The 15,615-nt window shown below is 46.3% G+C and overlaps 5 protein-coding genes across 5 annotated transcripts; 2 read left to right on the top strand and 3 right to left on the bottom strand.

The window, feature by feature from the left end:
• Window positions 1–89: 89 nt before the first annotated feature.
• Window positions 90–2,047, bottom strand: N7496_008947 (major facilitator superfamily domain-containing protein; the record flags this gene model as incomplete). Its single annotated transcript, XM_056701866.1, has 9 exons — window positions 90–218; window positions 267–383; window positions 441–527; window positions 592–707; window positions 761–886; window positions 947–1,347; window positions 1,403–1,497; window positions 1,549–1,743; window positions 1,814–2,047. Coding segments are annotated over 9 exons (1,500 nt in total), but the record flags the coding sequence as incomplete, so codon positions are not given.
• Window positions 2,048–2,836: 789 nt separating this feature from the next.
• On the bottom strand, window positions 2,837–5,006 carry N7496_008946 (GMC family oxidoreductase; the record flags this gene model as incomplete). The annotated part of the gene is made up of 3 exons (XM_056701865.1): window positions 2,837–4,379; window positions 4,453–4,857; window positions 4,951–5,006. The coding sequence occupies 3 exons, from the start codon at window positions 5,004–5,006 to the stop codon at window positions 2,837–2,839; spliced, it is 2,004 nt and encodes a 667-aa protein (XP_056553928.1).
• A 1,334-nt stretch (window positions 5,007–6,340) lies between these two features.
• On the bottom strand, window positions 6,341–7,989 carry N7496_008945 (putative integral membrane protein; the record flags this gene model as incomplete). Its single annotated transcript, XM_056701864.1, has 8 exons — window positions 6,341–6,618; window positions 6,675–6,742; window positions 6,803–7,185; window positions 7,242–7,309; window positions 7,368–7,404; window positions 7,465–7,646; window positions 7,702–7,837; window positions 7,891–7,989. The coding sequence occupies 8 exons, from the start codon at window positions 7,987–7,989 to the stop codon at window positions 6,341–6,343; spliced, it is 1,251 nt and encodes a 416-aa protein (XP_056553927.1).
• Window positions 7,990–9,522: 1,533 nt separating this feature from the next.
• On the top strand, window positions 9,523–11,207 carry N7496_008944 (peroxidase family protein; the record flags this gene model as incomplete). The annotated part of the gene is made up of 7 exons (XM_056701863.1): window positions 9,523–9,730; window positions 9,788–9,906; window positions 9,960–9,990; window positions 10,046–10,195; window positions 10,260–10,580; window positions 10,644–10,818; window positions 10,877–11,207. The coding sequence occupies 7 exons, from the start codon at window positions 9,523–9,525 to the stop codon at window positions 11,205–11,207; spliced, it is 1,335 nt and encodes a 444-aa protein (XP_056553926.1).
• A 925-nt stretch (window positions 11,208–12,132) lies between these two features.
• On the top strand, window positions 12,133–13,847 carry N7496_008943 (uncharacterized protein; the record flags this gene model as incomplete). Its single annotated transcript, XM_056701862.1, has 2 exons — window positions 12,133–12,343; window positions 12,415–13,847. The coding sequence occupies 2 exons, from the start codon at window positions 12,133–12,135 to the stop codon at window positions 13,845–13,847; spliced, it is 1,644 nt and encodes a 547-aa protein (XP_056553925.1).
• Window positions 13,848–15,615: the final 1,768 nt, after the last annotated feature.

Genomic DNA, 15,615 nt, shown 5'->3' with positions numbered 1-15,615 from the left:
TGCTGGTTTCTGCAACGATCTCTTGGCGTTTATCCCACCACAGACCAATCTGAATTGCAGCAGTCACGACCACTTACGAGGAAAGTCAGTCATGAATACATGTAGGAATAAAATGAAGGGCGACCGAACTTACTTGATAATGCTTGTAGAACGATTGCCCAGAGATAGCCTTTCTTTGCAGCTGGGAAATCCGTGGTTTTCCATACGAAGTTCGGAGCCTGTTCATGTCAATCATGGATCCTCTTGGTTGATACGGTATGACTTACCACTGCTTGAACCACATATGCAAGGTCGTTCGCCATTGCTACAATCAAGGCTCTCTTCTCCGTGTCGTCCGAGCATATCTCATTAGTCCAACTGAGAATTAAAGGTCCGGCTCCGAGCTATCTGAAAGTTAGCGAAGATGGATTTTCGTAATCTCGCAAGGTACTGGAACTGACTCCGATGTTGCTTAGCCAATAAACAATCTTGCGACCCTCTATATTGCTGTACAATGGCATTTGCCTCAATAGCGCGCAGAACACAATCTGAAGAAATTGGAACGAGAAAGTTAGTAGAAAATTTCTAGAATTGGGGGTATCTTGGTAATACCGATATAACCGCTCCGACATAAACAAAAGGCCAGCGTGAGCCACGGCAAGGACCGTCCGAGAGCCAACCCCATATGAAGGCAATGATGATAAAAATACCGGTAGTGAGTAGCGGCACTAATTTATGTGTTAGGGTGACCTCTCACTCGCAAAACTTTGATTTGACATACAATTGTTGATCTGGGCAACTGAGAAGGAAGTGCCTGGGACAGGAGCGGGGTTCGCATTAAAGCTTTTCAACCAATATCCCATGCCAACCTGTGGCCAGCCGTTGTTCCATACGACGTAGAGCAAAGCTAAATTCCACAGTCAGAGAGAGCAAAGGCTGGAATCAGAAGGATGCGAGGAGGACATACGCAGTAGATAGGTATGCCAGCTCGAGAAAATTCGCCTAGCTTTTGCTTTAGTCCAGGGCTCTTTGCCGGCTCGGCCAATCTCTTGCATTCGTTTGACAGAAAGCTGGTGTTCCTCCTCGGTTATCCACCAAGTTTTCTTTCCACCTTGCGGTAAATTCGGGAAGAAGAAATAGCCAGCTACAGCAAGTGGCAGCGTGATGATCCCATCAATAATGAAAAGCCATCGCCAGCCTGCACGGCCTTGAACATCATTTAAATTGGTGTAGGCTGCTGCTTGCAAAAAACCACTGAATAGTTGGCCAATCGAGCCAGCCAGCCAGAAGATCATCGCGCGCTTGCCAATTTCCCGGGGTGTATACCACGACCCAAGCAAGTAGTGGATTCCGGGATAGAACCCAGATCTGAAATAAACGTTAGCCAGGTATTTGTGGTGTCTCGGGAGTATAATGTGCTTACTCGAAAATACCGACAAGAAAACGAAGCGCGTAAAGAGCCTGGTATGACTTCACACTAGACATGCAAATGACGGCTATGCCCCAACCTACCTCAAGCTATAGTAGCTGTCAGCATGATTAATATATCAATTCGAAATTCATGCTTACTGAAGGAATTACCCATCTGGGCGAGACTCTGGTCAGGAGTAAGTTGCAGGGGATTTGGCCGATGACATAGCCCACGGTGAAGACAGATGTACTTGTAACTAATTGATTGCCGTACATCTCCAAGTCTTCCTCCATGCCGCTAAGATAAGCATTGTTTACATTGTTAAGATCAAGATTCTTGAGAAAGTAGCCAATCTGTGGCAAGAGAGGGTGAGTAATGAAACAAAAGTAGTCAATCAGATCTTGCGAAAAAGGAGAGACCTACCGATGCAAAAGTAAGCACAAACGCATCCAACTTAAATAGTAGCCAACGTTGATCTCTCGGCAACTCCCATGTGTCCCAGAGGTAGCCTTTCCATGTTTTTATGGGTTTGACCAGGGTTTCTTGAAAGTGATTGGCCTCTGCGTCCACTGCCATGAGGAATATGCTCTGTAATTTTGGACATGGATATTGATTCTTCTTAAGTAGTTGCGCACGCAAGACATCACTCAATTGCTCTCTATAATCACGTCACTTCTCACTAGAGCCTTGAGATGTTTAACCAGGACAAAGTGGGCTTCGAAAGATAAGAGAAAGTCAGAACTTCGCCTTCCGACTTCATCATCCCGAATATGTATGTTAGTATGTATTGGGTCCGATAAAATCAAGATATCACAAAATCTGTACCGAACTTGTTGAATATCTTAAAATATATAATTTGAAATCGAGATAATCGTCGCGTTGGAAATATTTTTTTTGAAAAAAGGGTAACCAAGCTCAATGGCGCCATAGTATCCACGGATTAGAAATTAATGGACTAAGAGTTTCACGACCACGATATCCAGCGCGAAAACATTCATCCCGATGACGATTGATACAGGTCCAGATCCTCTCTCCATGAATCATATGGTAATGGAATATAATCCAAGCATCTCTTGGGAAACATCTCCGCTGCAAGGAGCGGGGTAGGCGGGCAAACTAGTGCCGAGTGCCATTTTGTCCTGTCACTTTCTTTATTTTGTCATCTGGCCCTGACAGTGAACACTTTCGCCTTTGACATATATTTTTCATTTTCCTGTTAATCATCTTCCGGGAAAACATGTTCTTAAAGCTTAAACTAGTTTGATGGTAAATACAGATATACGAAGAATGACGGGAAGGGTGTTAGACGCGAGGAAATTGTTTAACGTTGAAGTTACGAGGAAGATCCCAATAATGGAACACAGACGAATATTTTGAATGGATATTACATGGAATACGATATTAAAGACATAGCTGTAGGACAGGTTGACCCGCCTGAGCACGGATTTACCTGGCATCGGCAATAATAACCTCCGCGGCCTTCTCGCTGATCATGTAAATCGGAAGAGCGATGTAATAGCCAGGGATCTTGGGGAAGACCGAGGCATCGACGACACGAAGACCATCAACTCCACGAACTCGGAAGTCGGAGTCTAGAACAGCTTGTGAATCATTATCTTCTCCGATGGGAGCAGTGCAGCAAGCATGATGACCCCAAGCCTCCCGTTTAATGAAATCTTTCAATTCAGATTCCGTGGTAACGTTAGGTCCTGGCCAGACTTCTTCGAAGCCTCCATCAAGTGGAACGAGGTCCTCAAAGATTGTGCGAGAAAATTGCATGGCTTCATACACAGCCTGTAAGTCCTTCTCGTCGGAATCATTTGCAGTGACGCCCGCGTCAAAAGAATTGAAGTTGATGAGGGGCATGTCTCGAGGGTCGGTAGATCGAAGTTTCACAGTTCCAGCATTGTTGCGGCTGCGTGACTTCAGGGTAATCCAAGTCCAATGCTGAGCATCTTTGAGACCCTCATAAGAGTAGTTCGGGTAATAACCCGGAAAATTCGCAGGAGCCCCTGAGATGAGAAGATCTGGCTCGTCCTCCGCAACAGAAGACTTTCTAATGATGGCGATGGCGATACCATTGGTAGTGTATGTCCCTTTGAACAGGGGATCGTTTTCCCATTGCTCCAAGCATGGATCAGGAAGGGAGTACAAGAATGTGCACTTGGAGGTGAGAACAAAGTCGGTGGGGGATTTGCCAACGAGGCCAGTCTCGTATCGATCCTGAAGATTGGACCCCACCCCAGGCAAATCTACCAAGGTTGGGATCCCAAATTGAGACAGTTCCTCCTGTGGGCCAATCCCGCTCAGCTTTAGCAGCTGCGGGGTATTGAAAGAACCTGCAGATAGAATAACCTCTCGGGTCGCGTTAACACTACCCGGCGTGCCCGTGGAGGATGATGTTTGAGAGGCACGCGGATCTGCTCGATAAAGACTTTGACCAAGAAGGTAATCGACACCCGTAGCTTTAGGCTTGCTGCCAGTGGTATCAAAGCGAACCTTCGTTACTAGCGTTTTCAGTTGTATATCAAGGTGGTATTTGCGAGAGCCATCTGAGTTGACCGCATTCGCTGTCTTGAGAACAAAATCGCGTGGGCCAGTTCGCTTGTATTCAGGGACATCCACAGCAAGAGGCACTTGGTATGGCCCCTCATCATAGTCACGCGATGGCAGAGGATTGTTAAGATCACGTAACAGAACTCCCGCAAGCCCGGTGACTGTGGTGATCAATTTTCCCAGCAAACTTTGACCTGCAGCAGTCGCTCCTGCCAGAATCAAGGACAAGAGCTTTTGATCCTCAATAACAAGACGCAGGTCTGTCAGACTTGTTGTGAGCCAGCCGTCGAAGCCGTGGCCGACTAGACTGCTGGGCAGATATCGATTGCGCTCTAGCCTTTCAAAGTATTGACGCATATTTGCGGCAGACCAAGAGGTATTGCCTGTGAGGCTAGCCAAATTTTCCCAATCGTTTTCGTACGGGTAAATTGTGCTAGAGATTGGCGTGTTAGGGCATGATCCATTGGAACGGTGTGTAAAATTTGCATTGGCTGAATATAACTCACATCATAGCATTGTGGGCAGAGCATCCACCCAAGGTACCTGCCCGAGGGTATAGAATTCCTAAGGGCTCGGAGCCTGTAGGTGCATTTTTTCCAACATGGAGATCACCAGAGGGAGTCCGATAAGTCATCTTGGAGTCTTCCTCTTGTCGGGTTAAGTTCGAGTAGTGATTCACAAAATAATCCCACTTCATAGGCTCATATTCAGTTGACTGGAGCTGTAGAGCTGGAACTTGTTGCGTGGTGGCATTGCCTTGATCATCTCCCGCATCCAGAAGAAGGACACTGTACCCGGCAATGGCTAGTCTGGCGGCTAATGGGCCACCTCCTGGGCCAGAGCCGACAACAACATAATCGTACTCAACGCTCGTAGAGCGCCTATGGGCTTCATGATGATGATGAGATGACCTATGATTGCTACATTGGATGTCAGTTCCCGTCATCTGGGTTTGCATCAAGATATGAAAGTCAAGTTTCGAGGGCTTTTTATAGACTACTCACGAAGCTAGAGCACTTGGAAGGGTAGCGAGTAGCCCAAGAGCGACGGCTATACGCATGGCGAGTGATGAATGCCGGGAAAGAGCGCAAAGCGGGATTTGAAATCAAAAGTGCAGGCAGGCCTAAAAAAAGATAAAAAACGTGTTTCGAAAGAGTGATGGGGCATTTAACGGCTTCTGAGGATCCCTTTTTATAAGGCCGAAACCAGACCCTGAATGCATTGAAAGGGCGCTATTCCTCACATGTTTACTATGCCGGGGTTGCGGTAATATGGCAAATTGATCGGCACAAGTTTGCTTTTTCTACAATAGCTTGTTTCCACCGGGGCTCTCCTTCGACAGTTTTATTTCACATGTTGCCCCTTAATCCAAGGTTGGGAAGAGACTGCAGCATTAATCCACCGTCACACTGGGCCTGGAGTTGGGACTCAGGCTTGAATATGACGGTGCATTGAAGGATAGACTATACACAACATTGCCCCTGGTTATGGAATGGTGTAGCCAATTAAGAGAGTCTTTACTTCAGAGTTTGCCTCTTAACATGAACTCGTATGGCTATACTAGTATGTCCCTTTAGCCTCTTCGACTTGTCGATCACACGGCATCAGGGCGCCACCAATTTACCGGCAGACTTCAATTCTCTTTAGGCATGTCTTTTTCAACGATCACCATGTGGAACTAACAACCCCTGTCCAAAAGTGGGTCTAATAATGCTTTCTAAGGATTGTGGTTCAACGCCTCAAAATGGCAGCTGCCACTCGCAGGGCTTTGACCGTTTGTGGAGGAGGTGAAGATCCATCGCTAAGACAGGATGGCTGGGCAGTACCCCACCAGTCACTCATTATGTAGCTGTAACCGAGAGCTTCATCTGAAATGATTTCGGGCCCACCGTCTTCAGAAATATTCAAGGGCATGCCTAATTACTCATCTCAGGTGCTATTTCGTGGAACTACGCTTTTCCGTAGGCCGGAAATTGGTGATACGGCTCTGGTACTCGAAGGAGAAAATTTCATAGTCAATGCAGAAGCAGGCTTGCCCGTTGTGGGGGCTTGTTTCAAGTGGTCTTGAATCCTTTGCACCGGGTAATTATTGGACTCCTACTGAGCAGCACTCAAGGTATGATTCTGCCAGATAAGATTCTGAGTAAACTTGAGCCCACCTTCAGAGGGAAGAAAAGTCTATATCAGTGCCTGCATAACTGATCAACCAAAGCCCCGGGAAACCTTCCTATCTTTTTAAAACCTGCGACTGACTAAAAAAAGTTCATCAAGATAGATATGGAGATAAAAGAACATGAACATATTGAACAGACAATATGAATGAGCACTATAGGGACCCCTTCACCCTCGCCCAGATAGCGAAGACTGTGAATACAAGCCGTCCCCACTCTTTTACTACGCCCGTTGGTGGAAGTGGGCTTGGCTAGAGGTCTCTATATCCCCCAGTGGGTAGAACTGCCGACTTTCCCCTTTGCCTTGAACATAGACTGAACCATCCAATCGAGAATTTCCACGAGTATGCGAATTCATCCCGTATGACTTAGTTTGTTCTGTGTCGCCAAAGATTCCAGGGGCAGCCTGGCGTAGCAGAGATCTGATCGCGGGCAGGCAGGCACATATAACTCCGACGTCGCATTCAATAGTGCTCCAATAGCCAATAGTCACGTAATCCCCTTGGGGAAAGTTGTTAGTGGAAAGAAAATCGGGAGAGAGGAGAACGGTAACTCACAGGTCAAGTTATCGGTCGAGGCAAAATGAATAAGTGAATTCAATCGTAGGATGCTAACGAGTGTGACACTAGAGATCAAAATTAGCGAGTGACCTTAATCCATCAACATGACAAAGAACGACACGCACAAAATACCCAGCCCAAACATACACATAACATAAGCCTTCTTTCTTCCCGAAAGATTGAGATGATATAGCTGGCGTAGGGGAAGCGCCATGACAAGTATATCAAGGATCATGTTGATTATTGCGGCGGCCCAGCCCTGCGCGTTGATGTTGTTGCACTGATAATCGCCCTCGCCATCCCAGTGAAGCCACGCTCCAGGAAGGGGTCGGCATTGGAACACCGATATCAAGACAAAGACAACCAAGTAGCTCAGATTCAATCCAATGACGAAGTAAGTCGCCATTCGAAAGCGGCGCTCTGGGAAGATACGAAGATAGAAGCAGAGAATTGAGATCTTCGTCAAGGGCAAGATGCTCAAGTATATCAACTCGTCCCAGAAATAAATCTGATGCAGTTTGTCAGCTCAGGAGTCAAGCTGGGAACCAAATCATCTGTACTTACATAGAGAATATGGGTGATATTGTTCAACGGAAGCGTCCACAAATCTCGACCCAGACCGGTGTCGGCCACTTAAATAGTTAATTAGCCGGTCATGGTCCATCTCAAATCACACCGAGGCATACTTACAAACAACCGAGAGTGCACTGAGTGGAATAACGAGGCACTGTCGATGCGTTAGCCAAGAGTAACATAGGTTAGATCAAAAAAGCTGTACGAATAGTACCATTGTCAATGTCATTGTCCAATCATCCATTCCAAATGCACCAGAGCATTTGAAACGAGCCACCATTCTGAGAATGTAAGCGATTAGAGCTACTATACCACCTCCGACTCCGGCATAAGAGACGAGCTTAGTTCTGTCTCTGATCGGGGCTCCACAGGCCGATGTCGTGACATTTTTCGTAGCTTATATGTCTTAGCGGCAAGGACTGTAATCAAAATGCTGTTTGGGCGATCATACTCAACGATTCACGAATTGTGCAGCTGGCGAGCACACATTCCTCAAGTGCGACAGTATACTTGGCATCCGTGCATAGACATTTCTGGTCTGTAGCTGTACAGGACGTTTGCGACATGGACGACATCATGCAATCCAGCTTCAAGTTGTCAGTCGGCTCGGTATTCACAGGTGAGGGATAAAACTACATACCGCACATGAGGGTAAAATGGCCGCTAGCTGCTCTGTGCCAGCCTTCGCAGTGGCGGCACAGAGGAACGCCACCAGAACTGCTATCTTGAGCACCTGCATCGCGAAGTTGTCTGAATTGTAGGCATTCGCAAAAAATATGATTGCGGGGGATGTAATGGCCAGAAATATGGTGCAGTAGTTGTTTCGATTTTCTCCGAAGCTCAGGGGAGCCTCCTAGGCGAGAAGAAGGATTCGGTCATGACATGCTAATGAAGATCTTAGCGTACTGGTTCCCCAACATCATCCCAGACGCGAAATTTTTCTTGGGAATCAACTTCCACACCCTAAAGTCTTAGGCCAACTTTGTGAGCCCCTAAGGAATAATTAGGGTGTCTTCTTTGTAGATCACGGAGAGTATTTCCTAGACTATGGAAAGCTCTTAGAATTCTTGTAACCCATGTAGGGGAATAATCAGACGCTGGCTGGACTGATATCGCGCTGCCCCTAAGTTTGAGCTACTTGCGAACAGTGGCTGATTCTTGAATTGGGATCAGCATTCTATACGAACGGTGTTACGGAGCACTGCTCAGCGTTTATGCCACACTCTAGACTATTTAGGATGGTGCTGGAGTGATAACCCTGTGTGGAGAAGCGACTGGGCTAGACGCGACTCCATTGCAGAACGAGGAGCTGATGGGTTGTGATCTACATTCCGGGTCCTGACATTTCGCCCCACAATTTCGAAGGGCTTTCAGAACAAACGACATCGTCCTAGTCCTTTTCGGCTAGGAAGATATACCGGAAAGACTAAATGAATGCCGTCGCGAAACAATGCTAATTGCCGTTTAACTTTATTCATTCAAACAAATCCCACTAATTTAGTGACCACCTGGGGCTCCTGCCGTTCCAGGACAAAGATCGCCCCCTTTAGGCAATTTTCTAGCCCGCGTCGGAGAAAACCCGTTAGCAAACTTAGGGTCGACCCTGATCGGCAGTGTCATTCAACGGGGTTAAACCCGACCGCAGCGTATACTAATCTCGGTACTGTGGTTAGTAAATGGGGATGCCGAACCTTTCTCTAACCAGTTATGATCTACTTCAGCGTCCTGTTGCCCAGTCGAGAAGAGATTATGGGCAGAATTTTCTTGAGAATAACTCCAAGAAACAGGGGCGGGCGTCAAAGTCCCGCCAGGATCTTCAGCGTATCTAACTAGTGAGCGGACTTGGAAGACAGAACCTTATGAGAGTACCCTTTGAAATTAAAGATAGCTGTCCCGAGGAAACATTAGCATTGGATCCAGCAGTCCCATGCCAGGTGGGGCTGCTGATTTGTACCTTCCGTCCAAACACAATAATGCAGTATTTTGAAATTCTGAAGCTCAAGAATAATTTCAAGAATAATGGGGTTATGTTCGTGTTAAACCCAATTAGCATTATTTGCACGTGTGATCGACTGTAATGTGCCGAGTGACCATTCAGGGGGAATGGATTAACCAGCAGGAGGTCATCTATACTTGTACGGAGTAAATCCCTCCTTATCCAAGAAATGCCCTATTTTTTTGCAAAGCAGTGAATTTTTTTCCACATCCCAATAAACATATTGTCTCTTAACATATAGTGCTGGCCTGGCTCAGAGCCAGTCTTCCATTCACTATGCGCATTGTTGAGCCAGTACAATTGCTTTTGGCATTGCCATTCATTACTCTGGTTTCAGGTTTCCCCGGAACAGAGAATTCTCACAATGGCGGCCAAGCTCATCGGGCTCTGCACAAGAGATGTCCGTACGCCAGTGCCGAGTCTAATGCCTCGCCAGGGCTCGAAAAGCGATTTCTCTTTGATTCAATGGCGTCACCTGTTGATGGTAGGGACAGAAGAACATATAACTCCATGTTTTATGATCCTGACAAAGGAATAATAGTAACCGGAGAGCACGAATTCCAACCGCCCAACCTTACAGGCGGTGACCAGCGTGGCCCTTGCCCAGGTCTTAATGCGTTGGCAAACCACGGGTATATCCCGCGAAACGGAGTAGTTTCAGTGAGTTTCTGGGACAAACTCCCATAGCAGTGAATGGGGCTAATATTGAAAAGTTTGGGAATGTGATCACAGCAATCAACGAAGGTAGAGTGCTACTATAAAGTCTCTAGTGACTCATCTATTAACCCCCGGCTCATAGTGTACGGCATGGGAATTGATTTGGCAACGGTCCTGGCAATCATGGGCACTGTTTGGACAGGGGATCCTTTGTCTTTGGATCCCAGCTTTTCTATTGGAGATCGCGACACCGGTGTAAACAACCTTCTGGGAAATCTAGGGGGACTCCTTGGTCAGTGTCACTGGTTCTTGCCATTTGAAACATCGTCAACGCCAAGGTATTAATTTCTACATAGGCGAGCCTCAAGGACTTATTGGCTCCCACAATTTCATCGAAGCGGACTCATCCAACACGCGGGACGATTTATATGTCACAGGGAACAATTACGCGCTCAACATGGAAAAGTTCATGTCCTGGTATAATATGTCTGTCGATGGTACATTCGATATGAATCTTATGGCCAAGCGGGCAAAGCTGCGGTTTGAGGAGACAATCCAGACCAACCCGAACTTCTACTATGGACCTGTGACAGGCCTTATTGCACGCAATGCCGGCTACATCTTCCCAGGCCGGCTGTTTCGGAACCATTCCCGGGAGAACCCAGAAGGAATTTTGAGTAAGCAGTCACAAAGAGTCAAATGAAGCAATTTAGACACAATGCTAACTTGATTCAATATAGCCAAAAGTCATCTTCGAAACTTCTACGGCATCTACGGCGAAGATGGTAATCTTACCTACCGGGAAGGATGGGAAAGAATTCCCGAGAACTGGTTCAAGACCCCTGTGGACTACGGTCTCTTGCAGCTTAATCTGGACACTATTGATTGGATGGTGAAGTATCCAGAGCTTGGGAGGTAAGAATATTTTAAATGCTTACATATGTCGGGCCGCTGACACCGTTTTCAAACATAGTATCGGAGGCAATATGGGCAAGGTCAACACCTTTGCCGGCGTCGATCTAGCAGATCTGACCGGTGGAGTTTTCAACCTAACAAATCTGTTGGAGGGTAACAACTTGCTGTGCTTTGTTTTTGAAGTGCTGAAATTCGCTAGCCCCAATGCGCTTGCCAGTTTATACAGCACTCTAGCTGAACCCTTGGACTTCGTGGGTAATGCTTTATCAGTTTCTTTGTTGAACTTTACTTGTCCAGCATTCCAAGACCTTCAAATTGGTGGCAAGCCTTTCTGGGAGGCCATCCAGAACGATTTCCCGGGTGCTTTGAAGAGTGGTCGTGCCTTCTGAACGAGTTCGCTTGTCAAGGTACATTTTGATCTGCAGTGACCCCGGTACTCAGATCAAACCCTGATTGATTCTCGAATTTTATGCGTTAATAATTCATCTTCTATTCAGGCGTGGATGATCCTCGTGTACTATAAGTGACTATCAATTCCAAATCTTATTTGTAATCCTGGATCGAGCGCTGAAGTCAGAATCCGCAGCGAAGATATACGAACAGACTTCTATGATGCAGGGAAATGATGTGTCAAGAGCTCGACACAAAAGAATGGTAGCATGAACAGCGAATTTTGTGATTGGAGAGCAGCAGCCGCTGGAAATGGTTTGCTTCACCCCAAGCATGTGAAAATATAATAAGCCCATGAAAACATTCAAATCATCCGTACTTAAAACAGTCCCTGTTATTAATTTTTAAGAAATATTGTTGCTTGTTGATCATTATTTCCCGGGGTGAGTCCATGAAGCTACCCCGCAGTGAGAGGAATTTCGATTGTCTAATCGGCCCCACTATGAACAGGCTAGCCTCGCCATCCCGGCCCGGGTATCGTGGAAACTTCCGTCATCGGAGGGCTTGTCAGTAAGTTTGGAGGGTCTCGGAGGATCCCGAGTTGCATCGGGAGATCCATTCTTGACCAAAAACGTAATCTCCTGTCGATATCCCACCAAGACCCATAAAAACTCTGGCTCAAGTTTCCTCTTAAGAGTCAGCTGTGGACCCAAGGCCCTCAACGTGGGGAAAATGGCCGGGCCGGAAAACGAATGTGCGGAGGTGACTATTGACCCCAGACAACTCACCCCGTGGAGAAAGAAAAGCTGGGGATGAACCAAGATCAAAAGCCATATAATCCTTGAGATCGGACAGACGTCTTTAGGGCTGCCCTTGGTCTCAATAGTCAGAATCTTCATAAAGTCTCGCGTCAGAGAGCTGGGTATGATGGCCGACGACGAGGTCATCAACACACAAACCCAAACCGGAACAGGAAACAAAGAGCATCGCGATTCGATATCGAAATACCAGGGAGAATTGCGTCAAGATGGGAATAACTTTGATTCTGAAGAGAAACAAACCTATGGGGAGGTGAACCAACTTCCAGACCTCCAGCGGAGGCTAAGAAGCCGGCATTTGCAAATGATTGCAATTGGTGAGCGATCAAATTCCATCCGCAAATATATGATGTCTACGTCGTTGAAGCTAACGTGAATCTATTTTCAGGCGGTACAATCGGAACCGGTTTATTCATTGGAAGTGGTACTGCGATTGCCATTGCTGGCCCTGTTGGGGCACTGATTGCATACATATTTGTTGGCTCCCTCGTTTTCTCAGTTATGGCTGCACTAGGAGAGTTGGCAACATATCTTCCAATCCCAGGGGCTTTTACCGCATATGCCAGACGTCTGGTTGACCCTAGCCTAGGCTTTGCAATGGGTTGGATTTACTGGTTTTCGTGGGCGTCGACGTTTGCCCTCGAATTAACTGCGACCGGTCTAATCATTCAGTACTGGAATGAAACTATCCCAATCGCTATTTTCATTGCTGTATTCTGGGTGCTCATCATTGCACTGAATATGCTTCCAGTCAGCTTTTATGGCGAGACTGAATTTTGGCTATCAAGTATCAAGGTCGCCACTGTCATTGGATTTATGATATTTGCGATATGTATGAATGCGGGAGTGGGCAATGAAGGTTATATCGGGTTCCGCTACTGGGTTGACCCAGGCCCCTTTAATGCCTACTTGGTCGAAAGCAATGCCTCCCTAGGCAAGTTTCTTGGATTCTGGGCAGTTCTTATCAAGGCTGGGTTTTCATACCAAGGCACCGAGCTTGTTGGTATTGCTGCGGGAGAGACTGAAAATCCTCGCAAGAACATCCCGTCGGCTATTCGAAAGACTTTCTTCCGGATCATTTTCTTCTTTATATTGACCATTTTCTTTATTGGAATTGTCGTGCCTTCCACTGACGAAGGATTAACGGCTAGCGAAGGCACTGGAGCTAGTGCGAATAATGCTAACGCCTCGCCCTTCGTCATCGCAGCTAGGCGAGCAGGCGTGAACGTGCTACCTAGTATCATTAACACCGTCTTGTTGACTGTGGTTCTCTCTGCCGCCAATTCAAATGTCTATTCTGGAAGCCGAATCCTTGTGGGCCTTGCTCATGATGGGTTTGCACCCTTGATCTTTATGAGGACAACCAAGCACGGCGTTCCCTACTGGAGTGTGCTATTCACAGCCCTCTTTGGCCTACTAGGGTTTTTGAATATTTCCAACACCGGGAGCACAGTCTTCAATTGGTTGATGCAAATTGCAGGTTTGGCAGGTTTCATCACCTGGACATCCCTAAACGTTTGTCATCTAGCATTCATGAAGGCCTTCAAGGCGCAGGGAATTTCCCGTGACATATTGCCCTACAAGGGTCCCTTGCAGCCATATCTCTCATGGTATGGCTTATTTTTTAACGCTCTGATTATAATCACTCAGGGATTTACCGCCTTCATACCCTCGTTCAGTGTGACCGACTTTTTCATCGACTATCTCAGCCTCATTTTGTTTGCTGCTCTCTATATTGGACACAAGATTGCTTTCCGACAGCCATTGATCAAGCCTGAAGAGGCTGATGTTCATACCGGTCGGCTAGAATTCGAAGATTAGAATACATTGTATATAGAATGCATCTTACGGGGCAAGAACGGAATTCTAATACCACATCCATTCCAACTGAAATTGATTTGGACTGCCCGGTGTCACATTAAGAATCGAGATTGCCAGGTCCTCTTCAGCCTTTCATGGTGGGAAAACCTCATCTATTTTTAAAACTAAATCGTCGCAAATATTTGCGTAGCCATATCGCCCAGAGTAATCAAAAAAAGTTACTCAACTGTAAATTTGACGATGGTAAACGTGGGGCCTCGAGACTGAACTTCTGAATTTTAATCTCAACCAAATACCATGTCCCAACCTTAAATTGCGAGATATGCAAAATATAATGTCAATTGAGGTTACAACAACAATATCGTAGCCAGATACTTCCGATATATATAAATGCATTAGATATATCAATATATTATCAAAAGCACAATTGAAAATATCCCCTTGAAAATAACGCGTGTGTAAAATTCTGATGTTGAGGTGAAGATCAGATGAATGGCGGGCGGACTCGACACTACCTGTGCATGATTCTGGTTAAATCGCCGGCCTTCACGTAGCGATTAAATATCAAGAATATTCAAAGTTGTCTGTGCACTTTTAGAATAAGAAAGATCAAATGGTGATATAACCTTAATTGATGGGGTGGCATGTCTAGCCATTTATAAAGCGGACCGTAGCGTAACGTTATTTTTTACATTGAAAAGGTACTGCAGCCAAGGCGCCAGTAATGGGAGAATCTATACGGGTGAGTAAAAGGGTTTCTATTGGTCTGAGCCAGTCATATAAGCCATGAAAATAGGAGCACACCCTGTTTGCGAGCCTCATTGTCTCCCGCAGACGATGAATCGCTTCAAGTTCACTATGAGCGGGCCTGAATTCGCCTCCAGTTTCTCTCCCGACCAGACAGAATTCAAGTATAGAGACGGCAAGTGGAGAAATTAATCTACTATGTACAATCAGAAACGGAGCGGTGGAGCAGACTCGTCAAAAGAGGCAATTGATGTGCAGAAGCTGAAAAATTCTTCCGACGCGGGACCGCTTATCTCGAATTAAAACTGTTGGCCTAAAGTTTTCTGGTCAACACCTCTACAGCTATCGAGATCACAGAACTGGCCCGCCTGCTGACTGTGCATGGCACGAGTGTTTTAGCCAATCTACTAACTGGATTATTATTTGCTAAGTAGGACGGGGCAAAGTTTAAGGGACGTACAACTCCTTAATGTAGTTAGGTCGTGTGCCAAGGACCGCCACTGATTAGCATCGTGGGGCGTATTTAGGCTCGCTAAAATATCTAGGGCCTTGAATTCGGGGCAGCAGAGCGGGGGCATTGCGCTGGTAGAAAAATGTGCTAGAAAGGAATATGAGTTGCTTGACAAGGACATACGTTATCTGACTCGATAATACTTGAAGCCATGGAAGTAGAGCAAAAAAATAGCATTGCTTTTCAGCTACAGCGCTAATATGAGCTAGCCGTTCTTGTCAGTATCTCCGCCTAGTTTAGTTAAACTGGCAGTGCTTGAAGGGAAAAGGTCAGACGAAACAAGCTAGTAGTCCGCTAGCGCCCGTGTATGTCAGCCCTCGCTCAGTAAGGACAGTGGTGAGTGGAGCTACTGCATAGCCATTATTATGTAGCCACGGACAATGAGCCCACAGTGGGCAGGCATTATGACAAGCTTGAGCAGGCTAATCACATGGTAGTTATTATCATAAGAATGGATAATCCTATAAATGGCTTGCTGCTACGCAATCAGGAACAAGGCTTTTGTCCACT

This window comes from Penicillium cataractarum (genome assembly GCF_028827025.1).
Source record: "Penicillium cataractarum strain IBT 29864 chromosome Unknown utg000007l, whole genome shotgun sequence".
Taxonomy (NCBI): Eukaryota; Fungi; Ascomycota; class Eurotiomycetes; order Eurotiales; family Aspergillaceae; genus Penicillium; species Penicillium cataractarum.
The sequence above is the reverse complement of the archived record's forward strand: the minus strand, read 5'-3'. Positions and strand labels throughout refer to the sequence as shown.